At 36.5% G+C, this 13234-nt stretch overlaps 1 protein-coding gene and 1 long non-coding RNA gene across 2 annotated transcripts; one reads left to right on the forward strand and one right to left on the reverse strand.

The window, feature by feature from the left end:
- Positions 1–439: 439 nt before the first annotated feature.
- Positions 440–3942, reverse strand: LOC129939726 (uncharacterized). The gene is made up of 4 exons (XM_056047845.1): positions 2704–3942; positions 1342–2613; positions 1171–1299; positions 440–1120 (listed from the first exon to the last, which is right to left on the reverse strand). Exons 1-4 carry the CDS (start codon positions 3940–3942, stop codon positions 440–442), a joined length of 3321 nt encoding a protein of 1106 aa, XP_055903820.1.
- Positions 3943–4928: 986 nt separating this feature from the next.
- Positions 4929–5567, forward strand: LOC129940081 (uncharacterized). The gene is made up of 3 exons (XR_008780605.1): positions 4929–5120; positions 5198–5398; positions 5462–5567. It is a non-coding gene; the product is annotated as an uncharacterized LOC129940081 (long non-coding RNA).
- Positions 5568–13234: the final 7667 nt, after the last annotated feature.

Genomic DNA, 13234 nt, shown 5'->3' on the forward strand with positions numbered 1-13234 from the left:
TGACTTTTTTTTTTGAAATATGTTGTAAATTATTTTAAGATCATTTTGAATTTAATAAATGTTTAAATGTAAATTATATTGGTGTTTCATTTTTCATTATAATTTATATCTATTTTGGTTTGTTTTAAATTCCGATCAAATAAAATTAGATTTTAAAATTAATTTGGAGTTTTATTTTATCATTTAAGTTCTTATATTTTTTTTTTTTTTTTTTGTGAAATCGGTTTTAAATATTATTGATTCCTGTTACTTAAATTTTGTTTTAACTTTAATTTGTGGTTGTTAATTCGAATTCTCGAAATTTGATTTGATTTAGTTTTGAAAGTTTTTAAATAAATAAATCTAGCTGAATTGCTCGAACTTTCATTGATTTTCTATTTTAAAATTTTAAATGATGCTGGTTTGTTGTGATGTTTCATTGGAAGGCAAGCGACATATTTTAGCGATGGGGCGTTTTATGCATCCTGTTCCAATTGGTCGGTGGAAATCTTTCATCTTTAATCAGAACGATGTCTCCGACTTTTACATTTTCCTGTATTTGTGTCCACTTCGGTCGTTGCTGCAGTCTGGTCAGGTACTCGGAACTCCATTTTCGCCAAAATGTTAATGTCATTGACTGAACTCGCTTCCATCTATCCATGTGTGTTATGTTGATGTCGATGTCACCTTGAGGTACAGCATGAAGACTTTCGCCGATCAAAAAGTGTGCTGGGGTCAGCACATCCAAATCATCCAAACTATCTGAAAGAGGACATAAGGGTCTCGAATTCAGACACGCTTCTATCTGCGAAAGAAGTGTGGTGAGCTCCTCAAAAGTCAGTCTCTCCATCCCGACAACTCGTTTTAGGTGGTACTTGTCTGATTTCACTCCAGCTTCCCACAATCCACCGAAGTGAGGAGAAGCGGGAGGAATAAAATGCCATTCTGTACCTTGATTTGCTAGATTTTCAGCTATTTCTTTCCAATCATGCTGTGAAGCTTTTAATATCTTATCTAGTTCTGAACTAGCACCAATAAAATTTGTACCGCAATCACTATTAATCTGCTTGCAAGTTCCTCGCCTGAATGCTGCCAAGAATGCTTGAGTCGTTAAATCTGAAACGACTTCCAAATGGATTGCCTTTGTCGCCAAGCAAATACAAATTGCAAAATATCCTTTAAGGATCTTGCTTCCACGAGCTTTCCAAGTTTGATTTCGATGGGGCCTGCGTAATCTACGCCAGTGTGACAAAATGGCCTAGCCATGCGGACTCTAGCAGCTGGTAAATTTCCCATCAATTGCTGCATCTCTGCTGCTTTCTGCCGGTAGCAAGTCGTACATTTGTGTTACTGGTACTTTACACTTCTTCGAATTTGACCAATCCAAAACTTCTGACGTATATAAGCAATCATCTGTTGTATTCCACCATGCAATGTATTTTTATGGGCATCTTTTACAACCAGTTTTGTGAAATGATGGTTGTTTTGTAATACCATTGGATGCTGCGCTTCATAAGGAAGCAGGGAATTCTGCAATCGACCACCAACTCTTAAAATGCCATTGGCATCAATAAATACATTGAGTGATTTTAATGGTTTTGAAATTTTACCCTTCTGTTGCAGCTCTTTTATTTCGTTAAAAAACATCTCGGTCTGAGCTATCTTGACTGCCAGCATAAGAGATGCTTCCAATTCAGAAGCAGTTAACGAACCGCTTGTCTTGGATACAATAGCCGATTGGTTACCGTTTTGGGAAGTTTTTCTCGCCCAACTCATCGATCGGAGGTTGTTTTTCAAACGAAGCCACCATGCGATGATACGAATTACTTTGAGTAAGTTCGAATATTTGTGGATGATGATACTAATCAGTTCTCTTGTTACTTGTATGGTGTGGGCTTTTACCGGACGACATTCTTCTTCTGTTTCGAAGTTCTCAACTTGATCGGGCATATCAAAATTCCACTTCGATCTTAAGAATACTGGACCGTTCCACCAAGCGTCCAAGGAATCCAAGGCTGAGGGATAAACGCCACGAGATGCTAAATCAGCCGAGTTTAGATGTGTTGGAACATGGGACCAACAATGGCTGCCTATAAGTCGCTGTATCTCGGATACTCGATTTGAGACAAATTTGGTCCATTTGGTAGGAGTTCCTCTAATCCAGGAAAGAGCAATTGTTGAATCCGTCCAGGTAAAGATTCGAACTTCAGGAATTGCTAAAACATTGCATGTGTAGTGTAATATTTGGGCCAAGACTACTGCACCACAAAGTTCAAGCCGAGGCAACGTGATCGTCCGTTTGCTCGGAGCAATCTTTGTCTTTGCTAAGAGTAAGCTGGTATGAATGCCTCCACTCTTATCCAGGACTCGAACATACACAACAGCTCCATATGCTTTCATTGAAGCGTCACAAAAGCCATGCAACTCGATTGCTTGGTTTGAAGGACTCATTCGGTTCCATCGTGGTATCCTTACCTTTTCAATCATTGGAAGCTCTTGTTGAAAAGTTTTCCAATCCCTTTTAAGGTCGTTTGGGATCGGATCGTCCCAATCACATCCGAGATCCCAAAGCTTCTGCATAATTATCTTCGCAGTGATTATGCACGGAGAGATCCATCCAAGTGGATGGAAGAGCTTGGCAATGGTAGATAGAATCGTTCTTTTTGTTATTAAATTCTCATTCTTTTGTAAATTTTTGTAAGAAAAGAAGTCGCAACTAGGAACCCATTTGATGCCCAGAGTTTTGACGTGGTAGGAAGGATCAAAGGGAAGCTCGAAATCAATTTCTCGATCATGAAGTGGAATATTTTCCATTAAATCTCTATGATTTGCTGTCCACTTTCTTAAGTTGAAACCGCCTGACGCTAAAAGTGCTCTTGCTTCATCTCTTTTTTCTTTTGCTTCTTCTAGCGAATCTGCACCACTTATCAAATCGTCCACGTACATGTGTTCTTGCACGACCTTCGCCCCCAAAGGATAATTCGGATGTTCATCTTGGGCTAGACGTTTCAACGTTTTGATGGCTAAATATGGGGCACTTGCTGTACCGAACGTTACCGTATTTAGCTTGTAGAGTCTCAAAGGCTCTGATCGTTCATTTCTCCACAAAATGATTTGGTAAAAGGAGTCCAGTTGAGTCACCCAAATTTGTCGATACATCTTCTCTATATCGGCAGTGAAGGTATATCGGTGAGTTCGCAATCGCAAAACAAGATCAATTATAGAAGTTTGCAATTTTGGACCTACCATTAGATAGTCATTTATCGATTTCCCATTCGAATCTTTGGCTGCTGCATCGAAAACAACTCTTGTTTTAGTGGTTGTGCTTGATTCTTTTATCACAGCATGATGTGGTAAAATGAAGTGGTGTGGCGTGTTAAGGACTTCATTGTCGCTGTTGATTTGTTCCATGTGCTGGAGTGTCTCATACTCTTTGATACATTTCGTGTATTCAGTTCTAAGATTTTGATTTGACTCAAGCCTTTTCTCGAGGTGAAGAAACCGTCGATATGCCATGTGCGGGCTGAAACCCATTTCCGGCAGCTTTTCATCTTTGAATGGCATTTTGACTTGATACCGTCCATCAGGTAAACGAATAGTATACTTTTCAAAGTGTTCCTCACAGGCAACATTTTCTTCAGTTTCATGAGGTAGAAACGGCAATTCTTCTATTTCCCAGAACTTCTGTAGTTGAGCGCTCAAATCGATCGGAGAAAATTCGGTCATTTGCACGAAACTGCGGATTTTTTGAGGAGGATATGTGGAAGTTCTTCCGAGAACGATCCAGCCTAACTCCGTATTTTGTGCCATAGGCCCGACGCCATCTTGCGAACGTTTGATTTCTGGAAGCAATATTTGGGCACAAACATCACAGCCTAACAACAGATCTACAGGTGCAGGCTCGTGGAGATGTGGATCTGACAAAGGAAGCCCAATTAAATGATTCCATTTTTGAGGTACCATTCGTTGGGTCGGAAGAAGGCCAGTTAGCGACTTGAAGATTAAAGCCTGTATGGCAGTTTCAAACGATGAGTGGCAAGAAGTAATCTGGACTTGTACAGCGTTCTGCGTAGTGCCACTACTGATACCTCAACACATGTACGCCACTTCCGAAGCTTTAACAATTGCGCAGCCTCTTCTGTAATGAATGAACTTTCAGAACCTGTATCAATCATGGCACGTAAATGATGTACACGGCCATCTGAAGCACGGGCTTTGACAATAGCGGTTGCTAAAAGCACTTGAGAAAAATTTCGATCACAGTGCGACGTATGATGATTCATAGTTGTTGAAATCGGAACATTATTGGTTGGTGAAAATTCTGTTGCATTTGCACTCATGTTCGTTTGAACAAAGTTTGATGTGGTTGCTGTTGGTTGAGTTCGAACTCTTGAAGACGGTTGTGCAGAATATCTCGTATTACTATTGTCTATTTGTTGATGGTTGACATGCAACAGGGAATGATGTCTTTGTTGGCAAAAGAAACAGCACAGTTGGCTTGGGCATTCATGCAAAGAATGCCTATATGAAAGACAATTTTCACATACCCGCAATTTTCGTACAACTTCTTTTCGACCCGTGATGTCCATATTTAGAAATTGTTGGCATCTTTTCAACGAATGTTTTTCTAAATTACATAACTGGCATACTGTACCATCCGTACCTGTAGGTTTAGTGGGTTTAAACTTTGGCTTGGCATGTAAAACTTTAGATTTCATTGGAAAACGTGATTTGACATTTGCTGGAGGATCAATTTTTGTATAATTCGCAGTACTTTGATCCTTTTGGTCAAAAACTTCAAGCGTTCGGAAGCGCTTCTCCAAAAAAGAGGTAAATTCTGTAAAATTGGGTAATTCTTTCTTATCACACAACTTTTCTTCCCATAGTTTTTGAGTAGTTGGGGGCAATTTTTGGTTAAGGAACCAAATTAGAACTATGTCCCACTGGAACTTCTAAATTTTCCAAGGCATGGAAGCATTCTTTTGAGGTATAGAGAAGATTTTTCAACCCTGAAGCAGTTTCACGGAGTAATTGAGACTGACCGAAAAGTTGCTGCATTTGGATATGCACCAGAATGCGCTTGTGGTCATATCTCTCTTTTAAAAGCTCCCACGCTTTGTCATAGTTGGCGGCTTCAACGGGTAAGTTTTGTAAAAAACCGTTTTGCATCATCTGTTAAGCAAGATTGAAGAAAGTGAAGCTTATCTAAATCACCTAGGTTTGAATTGTTGTGAACTAGAGCTTGGAATTTATCATGAAAGGCTCTCCATGTGATATACGACCCATCAAACTTTGGAAGATCAATACGGGGTAATCTAACTTCCGAATGAGTGGAATGTTGAATTTCGGAACCAGAAGTCGTTGACTTCGAAGAGGAAAAATTATCCATCGTTTCGACTAAAAGGGCCCTATATTCCAGGTAATTATCACTAATTTGATCATAAATATCTATTAAATTTTCTAATTTTAACCCTTCTTCCAGGCAGCCTCCACCAACAATTGCCTCATGGTAGGATTTAGTCGATTTTACATCATCTTCTACATAGCTTTGATAACCGCCCCGATATGTATGGTTTAGTTAAACGCTCCTTAGGTGATTTTTTAAAATTGTTTGCTGCTGCTGCTGGTGTTGCTGCTGGTGCTGTTGGTGCTGTTGTTGTCGTCGTAACCTTCGCTGACGCCGCGCCACCGTCGCTGTCGCCGCCGCCGTCACTATGCCGCCGTCACTGTCGCCGCCGCCGTCACTATATACGTCGTTATTATTGCTTAAATGCAATTTGTTTGCGATTTTTATATCGCAATTTAGATTAACTTGATTCAAAGTTTTTAAATACTTATTATTTGTAAATTGTACTGTCACAGATTTACTTGAAAACTTTTTAGGTTATACAAAATATGTGCATTTATACGTATATATATTTAAATACTTAAATTTGATGTTGCCTTTAAATTATAATCAAAAATATAAATTTAATAAATTTTGAAATTAAATATTTTAAAAAAGGCTCGAAGGACCAATGTTTAAATTGCACAAGAATTTTTATGTTAAAAATTAAGAAAAAAGAAATTGAATATATTTAGAGCAAATCGTTGAGATGTTGCGTTCAAACAAAGTTTATTACAAAAGTCAAAAGTACATGTATAATTGTAAAGCATATAAGCCTAATTTATAATAACCTTAATTTGACATTGAATTACATATATTATTTGTTCGATAAGTTTATTTTAAAATTTAAATGTTGGCAATTCTGATATACATAAAGCTCAATTTACATTGATTTTATAAATTTGAAATTTGTATTAATTTTATTGATTTTATTATTGTATATAAATAAATGCATATATTTATAATCGCACAAACTCAATAAATAAATAAATAAATAAATAAATAAATAAGTAGCTAAATAAATAATAATAAAATAAAATAAATAAGCAAAACAAAAATTAACATATAAATAAATAAATAAGTAAATAAATAAATAAATATATCACAGGTAAAAAAAAAATTCAAAAAAATAGAATTTTTAAATTTGATTATTAAGTTCATTAACCAAATTGTTCTCAGCAAGATGAAGTCGATCAAAGAATTTAGTTGTTAGTTTAATGATTCTATCTTCGATCAATTCGACATTCGCCTTTACGTGGAGATCTAAGGTGGAATGATGCCAGGGTAGATTAAGCATCATTTTTTAAAACTTTATTTTGAGCAGTTTGTAGTTTTTTTATATGAGTTTTAGCTGCGCTTTTCCATACTGGACAACCGTACAAAAGAATTGCCTGAAATATAACCTTACAAATTATCGTTTTATTCTCGACTGAAAGTAAAGACTTCCTATTAATAAAAGGGAACAGCAGTTTGGTTGCTATCTTGACTTTTTTTAGTGATTGTGAAATATGGTGATTGAATGTTAATTTAGAATCAAGGAAGATACCGAGATATTTCACTTGATTGTCCCAAGGAACCGCTCTACCTAAAATTTGCAAATTATTGCTTAGGAGATAACAAGCTTTTCTTTTTCTTGTGAAAAAGATGGCTTGTAACTTGTCAGCATTAAGTTTGATTTTCCATCGATTGTAATATTGGGATAATATTCTCATCGCATTATTTAAGTTCGTCTCAATGTTGAGACCAAACGTATGCGAGGAAAGTATTGCAGTGTCGTCAGCAAAAATTGCTGCTTCACAGGATGGTAATTTGGGAAAGTCAGAGGTATACAGGTTATACAAGGTCGGTCCAAGGACAGATCCTTGAGGGACACCAAAATCAAAATGTATTCTTTCCGAGACACTACTGTTTACATGTACCATAAAACATCTATTTGAAAGGAAACTTTGAACAATTTTACACAGATAAGGTGGAAAATTGAGGTAAATCATTTTATAAATAATACCATTGTGCCAAACTGAGTCGAACGCTTTTTCGATGTCTAACAATATCATTCCAGTAGACATACCTTGGGAGCTATTGCTTTTAATTAAGTTACTTATACGAAGCACTTGATGAGATGTACTGTGGTATCGCCTGAAACCAAATTGTTCATTTGGATATAAGTTGTTATCAGTTATTGTTTTAACAATTTTGTTTTTAATTTTTATAACAAAATTAATTTGAAGTCGATATCTCTTCTGGTTCTTGAGCTATGGACGACGAAAAAAAAGTCGCGAAAGTACTAAAAAACTGAAAAAAATGTGTCACCTCTAAAATTTTACCACTAAAATATAATTTCATCTCCAATACAATTTTTTGCAACGAAAAATAATGTTTTTTAACATCTGATAAAATTTTGAGAAAAATCGAATTGACAGTTTTTTTTTATAAAAAAAAAAATCTTAAAAAAACATTACTCAAAGTATGAAAAATTGAATATCGATTCAAATATCTATTCAAAAACTTGAAAGTTAGGCCTCAAACTTATTTTATGTTATAAGAAATATTGAGAGAAATTTAATTGACAGTTTTCTGACAAAAAATAAAACTCTGAAAAAAAACAATAATAAAACTGAGTAAAAATTTACTTTCGACTCAAATAGCTTTTCAAAAATTAAAAATATTGGCTTTAAACTTATTTTATTTCACAGAAAAATTTTGTTTTCGATATTCAGTAATTTTTATAAAAAAATCCAACAGTCCGTTTTTTCATAAAACTTTTAAGCAAGACAAATCGACAGACAGGATGAGAAGTTATCAGTGTGGGTCGCATCCCAGCCTCTTTTTATTTTTAGCGATGTTGCAAAGTGGTGTTTCGGTGATTTGCATGTTTAATGGTAATTTCAAGGCAGAATGCGCAGTTCTTCGGCCTTCTAGCAGAGTCGCAGCTATTCCAGATGAAGCCAACGCTAGAGCTACATCATTTTGCGATCTAATCCTCGCCAAAAGCAATGAAATTAAGAACGTTTTTACGGTTCCTCCGGAAGCATCAAGGAATTAAATTCCACTAGATCAACTGTTCACAGCTTCTATCAAAGTGTCGTTCGCAATTCTTTGTTGTTGATTTAATTGTGGAACATTTGTACGAACTGTTTAGCCCAATGCCTTAATGTCGTACTGTTGTTTCCTTTGCAACTTATGTTGTTAGTACTAAAAAGAAACGAGTTTACACAAGGAAAAAAACGGGGTGTTTTTAAAATAAAATGCCCACAAATTTAAACTAACATAGCAGAAAAAACGATAGAACGGTCAGTTCTTTTAGCTTACAAACTTCAAGGAGATTCAAGAACATCTATTTAAAAAATAATTTTTGTTCAAATCTACTGACTTCAATACAAAAAACAATACAACGCTAAGTAAATTTTAGTTTCAGACTAAATATCAAACAATTTTCAGAAATTAAATTGATAAGCATTTAATAAAACAAAATAGATAAAATTTTCATATAAAACCCAAAAACCAAAATTGAAATTTTCATAGAAATATGATGTTTTTTTTTATTTAATGAGTTATTAATTTTATTAAGTTCGTTCATAAAGTTAATTATTTAACTCAATTAATAAAAAAAAAATTCTTGGTAGAGGGACTTTTTCCAGAAAGTTATCGTTCATAATTACATAAGTACCTACCAAATTTGATGTACCTTTTTTTTCTAGTATCGTTTTGGCCATGAGGATATTTGATTTTGGTAATTCAGTTAGATTCTCTTGAAAATGACATTAAATTGAAATTTGTAATAATTGCCAATACATTTTAAATAGGTACCTTAATAAACTGGAAGTTAATGGCCTGATGTGAAATTGATTTTTCATTCCCATTGGCGATGCATTCAACCGACCAACATTTCTAATTACCAGAATGTCAGTCACGAATTTCCAACCAATACCGACCCCCCCCCCCCCACCCACACCTCTCTTCTTGTTTTATGGAAGGGTAAAGGGGTTGAAAAGTGATGTTGGTCGGGTGCGTTTGTAGATGAATAAAATTTAAATAGCTTTCAAAAACACGTTGTAGATAGGTCATAGGCTATAAGAGGACTGAAATAGTTAGTACAGTGTTATAGAACTTTCTATAAAAAGCTCGTTTCTCGTTTTAGACTCATTCACCCACCACAAAATAGACCAATTTTTATATTTTTTTATTATAAAATTTTAATTAACCATCTGCCAAATGTTTTGTTCGAGTTCATAGAAGCTCTGGTTGTGCGGCAAAGCGGCGAGTATTATGTTAGAGGTATTGTATTGCAATATGGCAGTCGCATTTCGTCGTTTTTGTGGTTATGCCCAAAATTTTCCAACCAATACGCCCAGCTATAAAATGCATAGGTCAGGGAGCCTTTGAAAGAGACCTGCCTCTTTATTCGTCCAGTGTGCTTTAGCCGATATTATAGTTTCAGGTTTAAAACAATTCAGTTCCTAAAATATTGTTGAATGAATGACCGACCAACTATTGAATTAGAGACCTAGTCGCTCACTTATCACAGCCACAAGGTGTGTGCAGGGGGAGGAGGGAATAGGTTGGAAATGGGGTTTGAGTAAAATGTAAACGAAACGACCACCGACCAGCTTCAATTTGCGGTTCTTTAAAACCTTTTTGCATAGTTCGATCGATTTGAAACAGTCATCAACAGGGAAACCAGAGGGGCTTGATTTTAATGTATGTCACTGAAATTGTTTGTTCAAAGTTCAATTTCCCCCTGCCGAAGAGATGGAGACCCTACCTTAACCCAAACTCAAATCCCAGGCCCAGCAAGTCCTGAAATTAATTTCAAACCTGACGAGGACGTCGAAAGGCAAAGCCGGTTGAACGTGGCTAACTCTGTTTGTCTTGTTCTTCCCGTTCGGGCTCGTGTACTCATACACTTGTTCGTCGCAGTTGTCTCGAGGAAGACGTGAACGGCATTGCCGGGCTAATTCTAATATAATATGGATTTGCCGGCAAAATTCGTTTGTCTCTCTGACAAAATAATGAATTTTTAATTGGATCGATGATATACCCTCTGCCGCTCGACTCAGGCCTCGTGCCATCTCCAACACGCCATCACTGCCATACCGACACACCCTCATCGTCATGGGTAGAAACAGGAAGGTTAATTTCACAGGGGATTGAGTGAGCGCGGAAAAATGAAGCTGAAGAAGAGGAATTGCTTCGAGAAGAAGTGTTGCAGGAAATGAGCGTCATAAGAAATTCATATTCTACTCCGTATTGTTTCGCGCTAATAAAGGAAATCTTAGATCAAGTGCTTTGGTTGGGTTGTATATGAACTCTTGAAACCCTTTCCACATTCCATCAAGTCTACCTACCTAACCTACCCTATACAAACAGAAGGTATATGTTAACGTACTTCATCCAGAAAGTTTGAAAAGAATAAGATAATCAACTTATAAGTATTAAATATATATAGGTATAGGGAAGGTGGTGAGATGAAAGAAGTTTTATTGTTTCCATCGGATTTGAAGTTGGAGTCGTTGTTCGTTTTCATATTTAAGCAAATCATTTGAATATAAGTTTTGTGAAATTGCATTCCGCATAATTTACGTTGACAATAGAAATTTTCATCAGACATTTTGAGACTTTAAGCAAATATCTAAACTCTGTTGAATTAGGTAGGTTTGTGAACATATTAACTAAAAAATTAATATTTTTAAATTATTTAAAATGAAAGGAGGGCAACAAAGGCATTTATTGAATAAGGGCGATTCATTATCACTTTGGCATTATAATTCAGAGAAATGTTTGGTATCGTATTTTATAATTTTCTTAATTCTAATATTTTATTCTTGTATCAATATTCAAATAAACAGCATCTTCTAAAATGTATACTAAGCAAGCACTAGTTTATATTTCATATTGGTAACCCTCGACTCAAAATAAAACATATAATATTTAGGTAGCATTTCGAGTTTTCAGATCCAAGGCAAAACAGAGAAATACTGGAAGGATTCAACTTCGAACGGCTACAATAACAAGAGATTACCAAACTTTTTTCCAACCGATTCACAAGTAACCGTTTTCGAAGTTCTCTGCCGCTAACATAATGTATCGAGAACCATTAGCAACATTGCCAAAATGGAATCAGAAAAGCCGTTACTGACGTTCTGGTTTTGAAGCAACCACCAACAAGAAACCCCTGGTTTGGTAGTGCAACCGCAGTCAATGCTGAAGATATGGAAGGACCACTTCTGCAAACTGTTTAAAGCTGACGGTGAACCGATTTGTCAGTGTGGATAGACGACGAAAGCCAATGTGGCAATCAAAATTAAAATAATAATTTATATATTTTAACTTAGTTTAAGAAAAACTCAGTATTCAAACATATTTGATATTGAATTTTGTTTAAATAATCAAACTTGTTTATCGAGTATAAACAAACTTTATTGTATAAATAGTGTTTCAAAAATAAATAAAAATCATTTCTGACTTGAAAGTTAAAGCCAACACATCTCGTTTCATTTTAACTTTCTCTCAGGATTCCACATTGGTGACCCCGAGTAAAAACACTATTACATACACGGTATTCCCCCGATCAGCGGTAAGGTTCCTAACATTTCACATAAAAACACAGTTGAGAAGGTATCCCCCGACCAAAGGTAAGGTGCCATTATTAACCCACACCACACCTAAAACCAAACACTATGCCCGACGAAAAAGAAGAGGTTGCAGAAGAAGTTATCGCCAAAATCTCGATAAAAGTGCCACCATTCTGGAAACGAAGCCCTGACCTGTGGTTCCTCCAGCTTGAGGCACAGTTCCACACCAGGGGAATCACTTCTGATGTCACGAAGTATTACACCTTGGTTGGAAACCTCGAAGCAGATATCCTAACCGAAGTGCTGGATGTGGTTACCAGCCCCCCTGCCACAGAAAAGTATAAGTCTCTGAAGTCTCGTCTTCTGTCAGCATTCCAAGAATCCGAACAGAAAAGACTTCAGACCCTACTCAGCGGCATTACTCTGGATGGAAGACGACCAACGCAGCTGATGACCAAGATGAGGGAGCTTTCATCGCCAACAATTTCGGATGACATTCTCAGAACCTTGTGGATGAAGCAACTGCCGACCACGACACAGTCCATTCTGCCATGTAGTACCGACCAAGACCTTAAAATATTGGTAGAAATGGCAGATAAAATCTCTGAAGTTAACTCCAGTCCAGACATTGCTTCTGTCTCAACGCCCCCCATCATTTCTGCCATTTCGGAGCTGCAAAACCAAATTGCTTCTCTTCAAAGGCAAATTGATCAATTTGAAATCTCAAGAAGCCGAAGTACTTCACGTTCGAGAAATCAATTCAAGAAGGGATCGAGAGCTAGAGATCCAAATACCTGCTATTACCATCGTAGATATGGCAACAAAGCAAGGAAGTGCCAAGAACCTTGTAAGTTTCAGACGGGAAACTAATTTGTGGACAGCAATCAGCGACTAGCCAGTCCACAGACGTCATAAGTCGCCTTTATGTCAATGAGAAATCTTCAAATCGATGTTTTCTCATAGACACTGGAGCCACAATTTCAGTCCTTCCACCTTCAAGTATAGACTAACGCAACAGTCAAACTAACCGCATTCTCTATGCAGCGAATGGAACTGAAATTCCGACTTATGGAGAACGATTAATGTCACTAGACCTTGGTCTCCGCAGAAATTTTTGCTGGCCTTTTGTCATCGCTCAAGTCACCGAGCCCATCATAGGATCCGATTTCCTGTCATTTTTTGATCTTTTGGTTGATGTCAAAAATAAGAAACTAATCGATCGAAAAACTACCCTTCAAACATCTGGTTTTGGTGCAACAAAATCACTAAGTGCTGCTAATATACAAACAGTAAATCC

The sequence above is a fragment of the Eupeodes corollae genome, chromosome 1 (assembly GCF_945859685.1).
Source record: "Eupeodes corollae chromosome 1, idEupCoro1.1, whole genome shotgun sequence".
Lineage (NCBI taxonomy): Eukaryota > Metazoa > Arthropoda > Insecta > Diptera > Syrphidae > Eupeodes > Eupeodes corollae.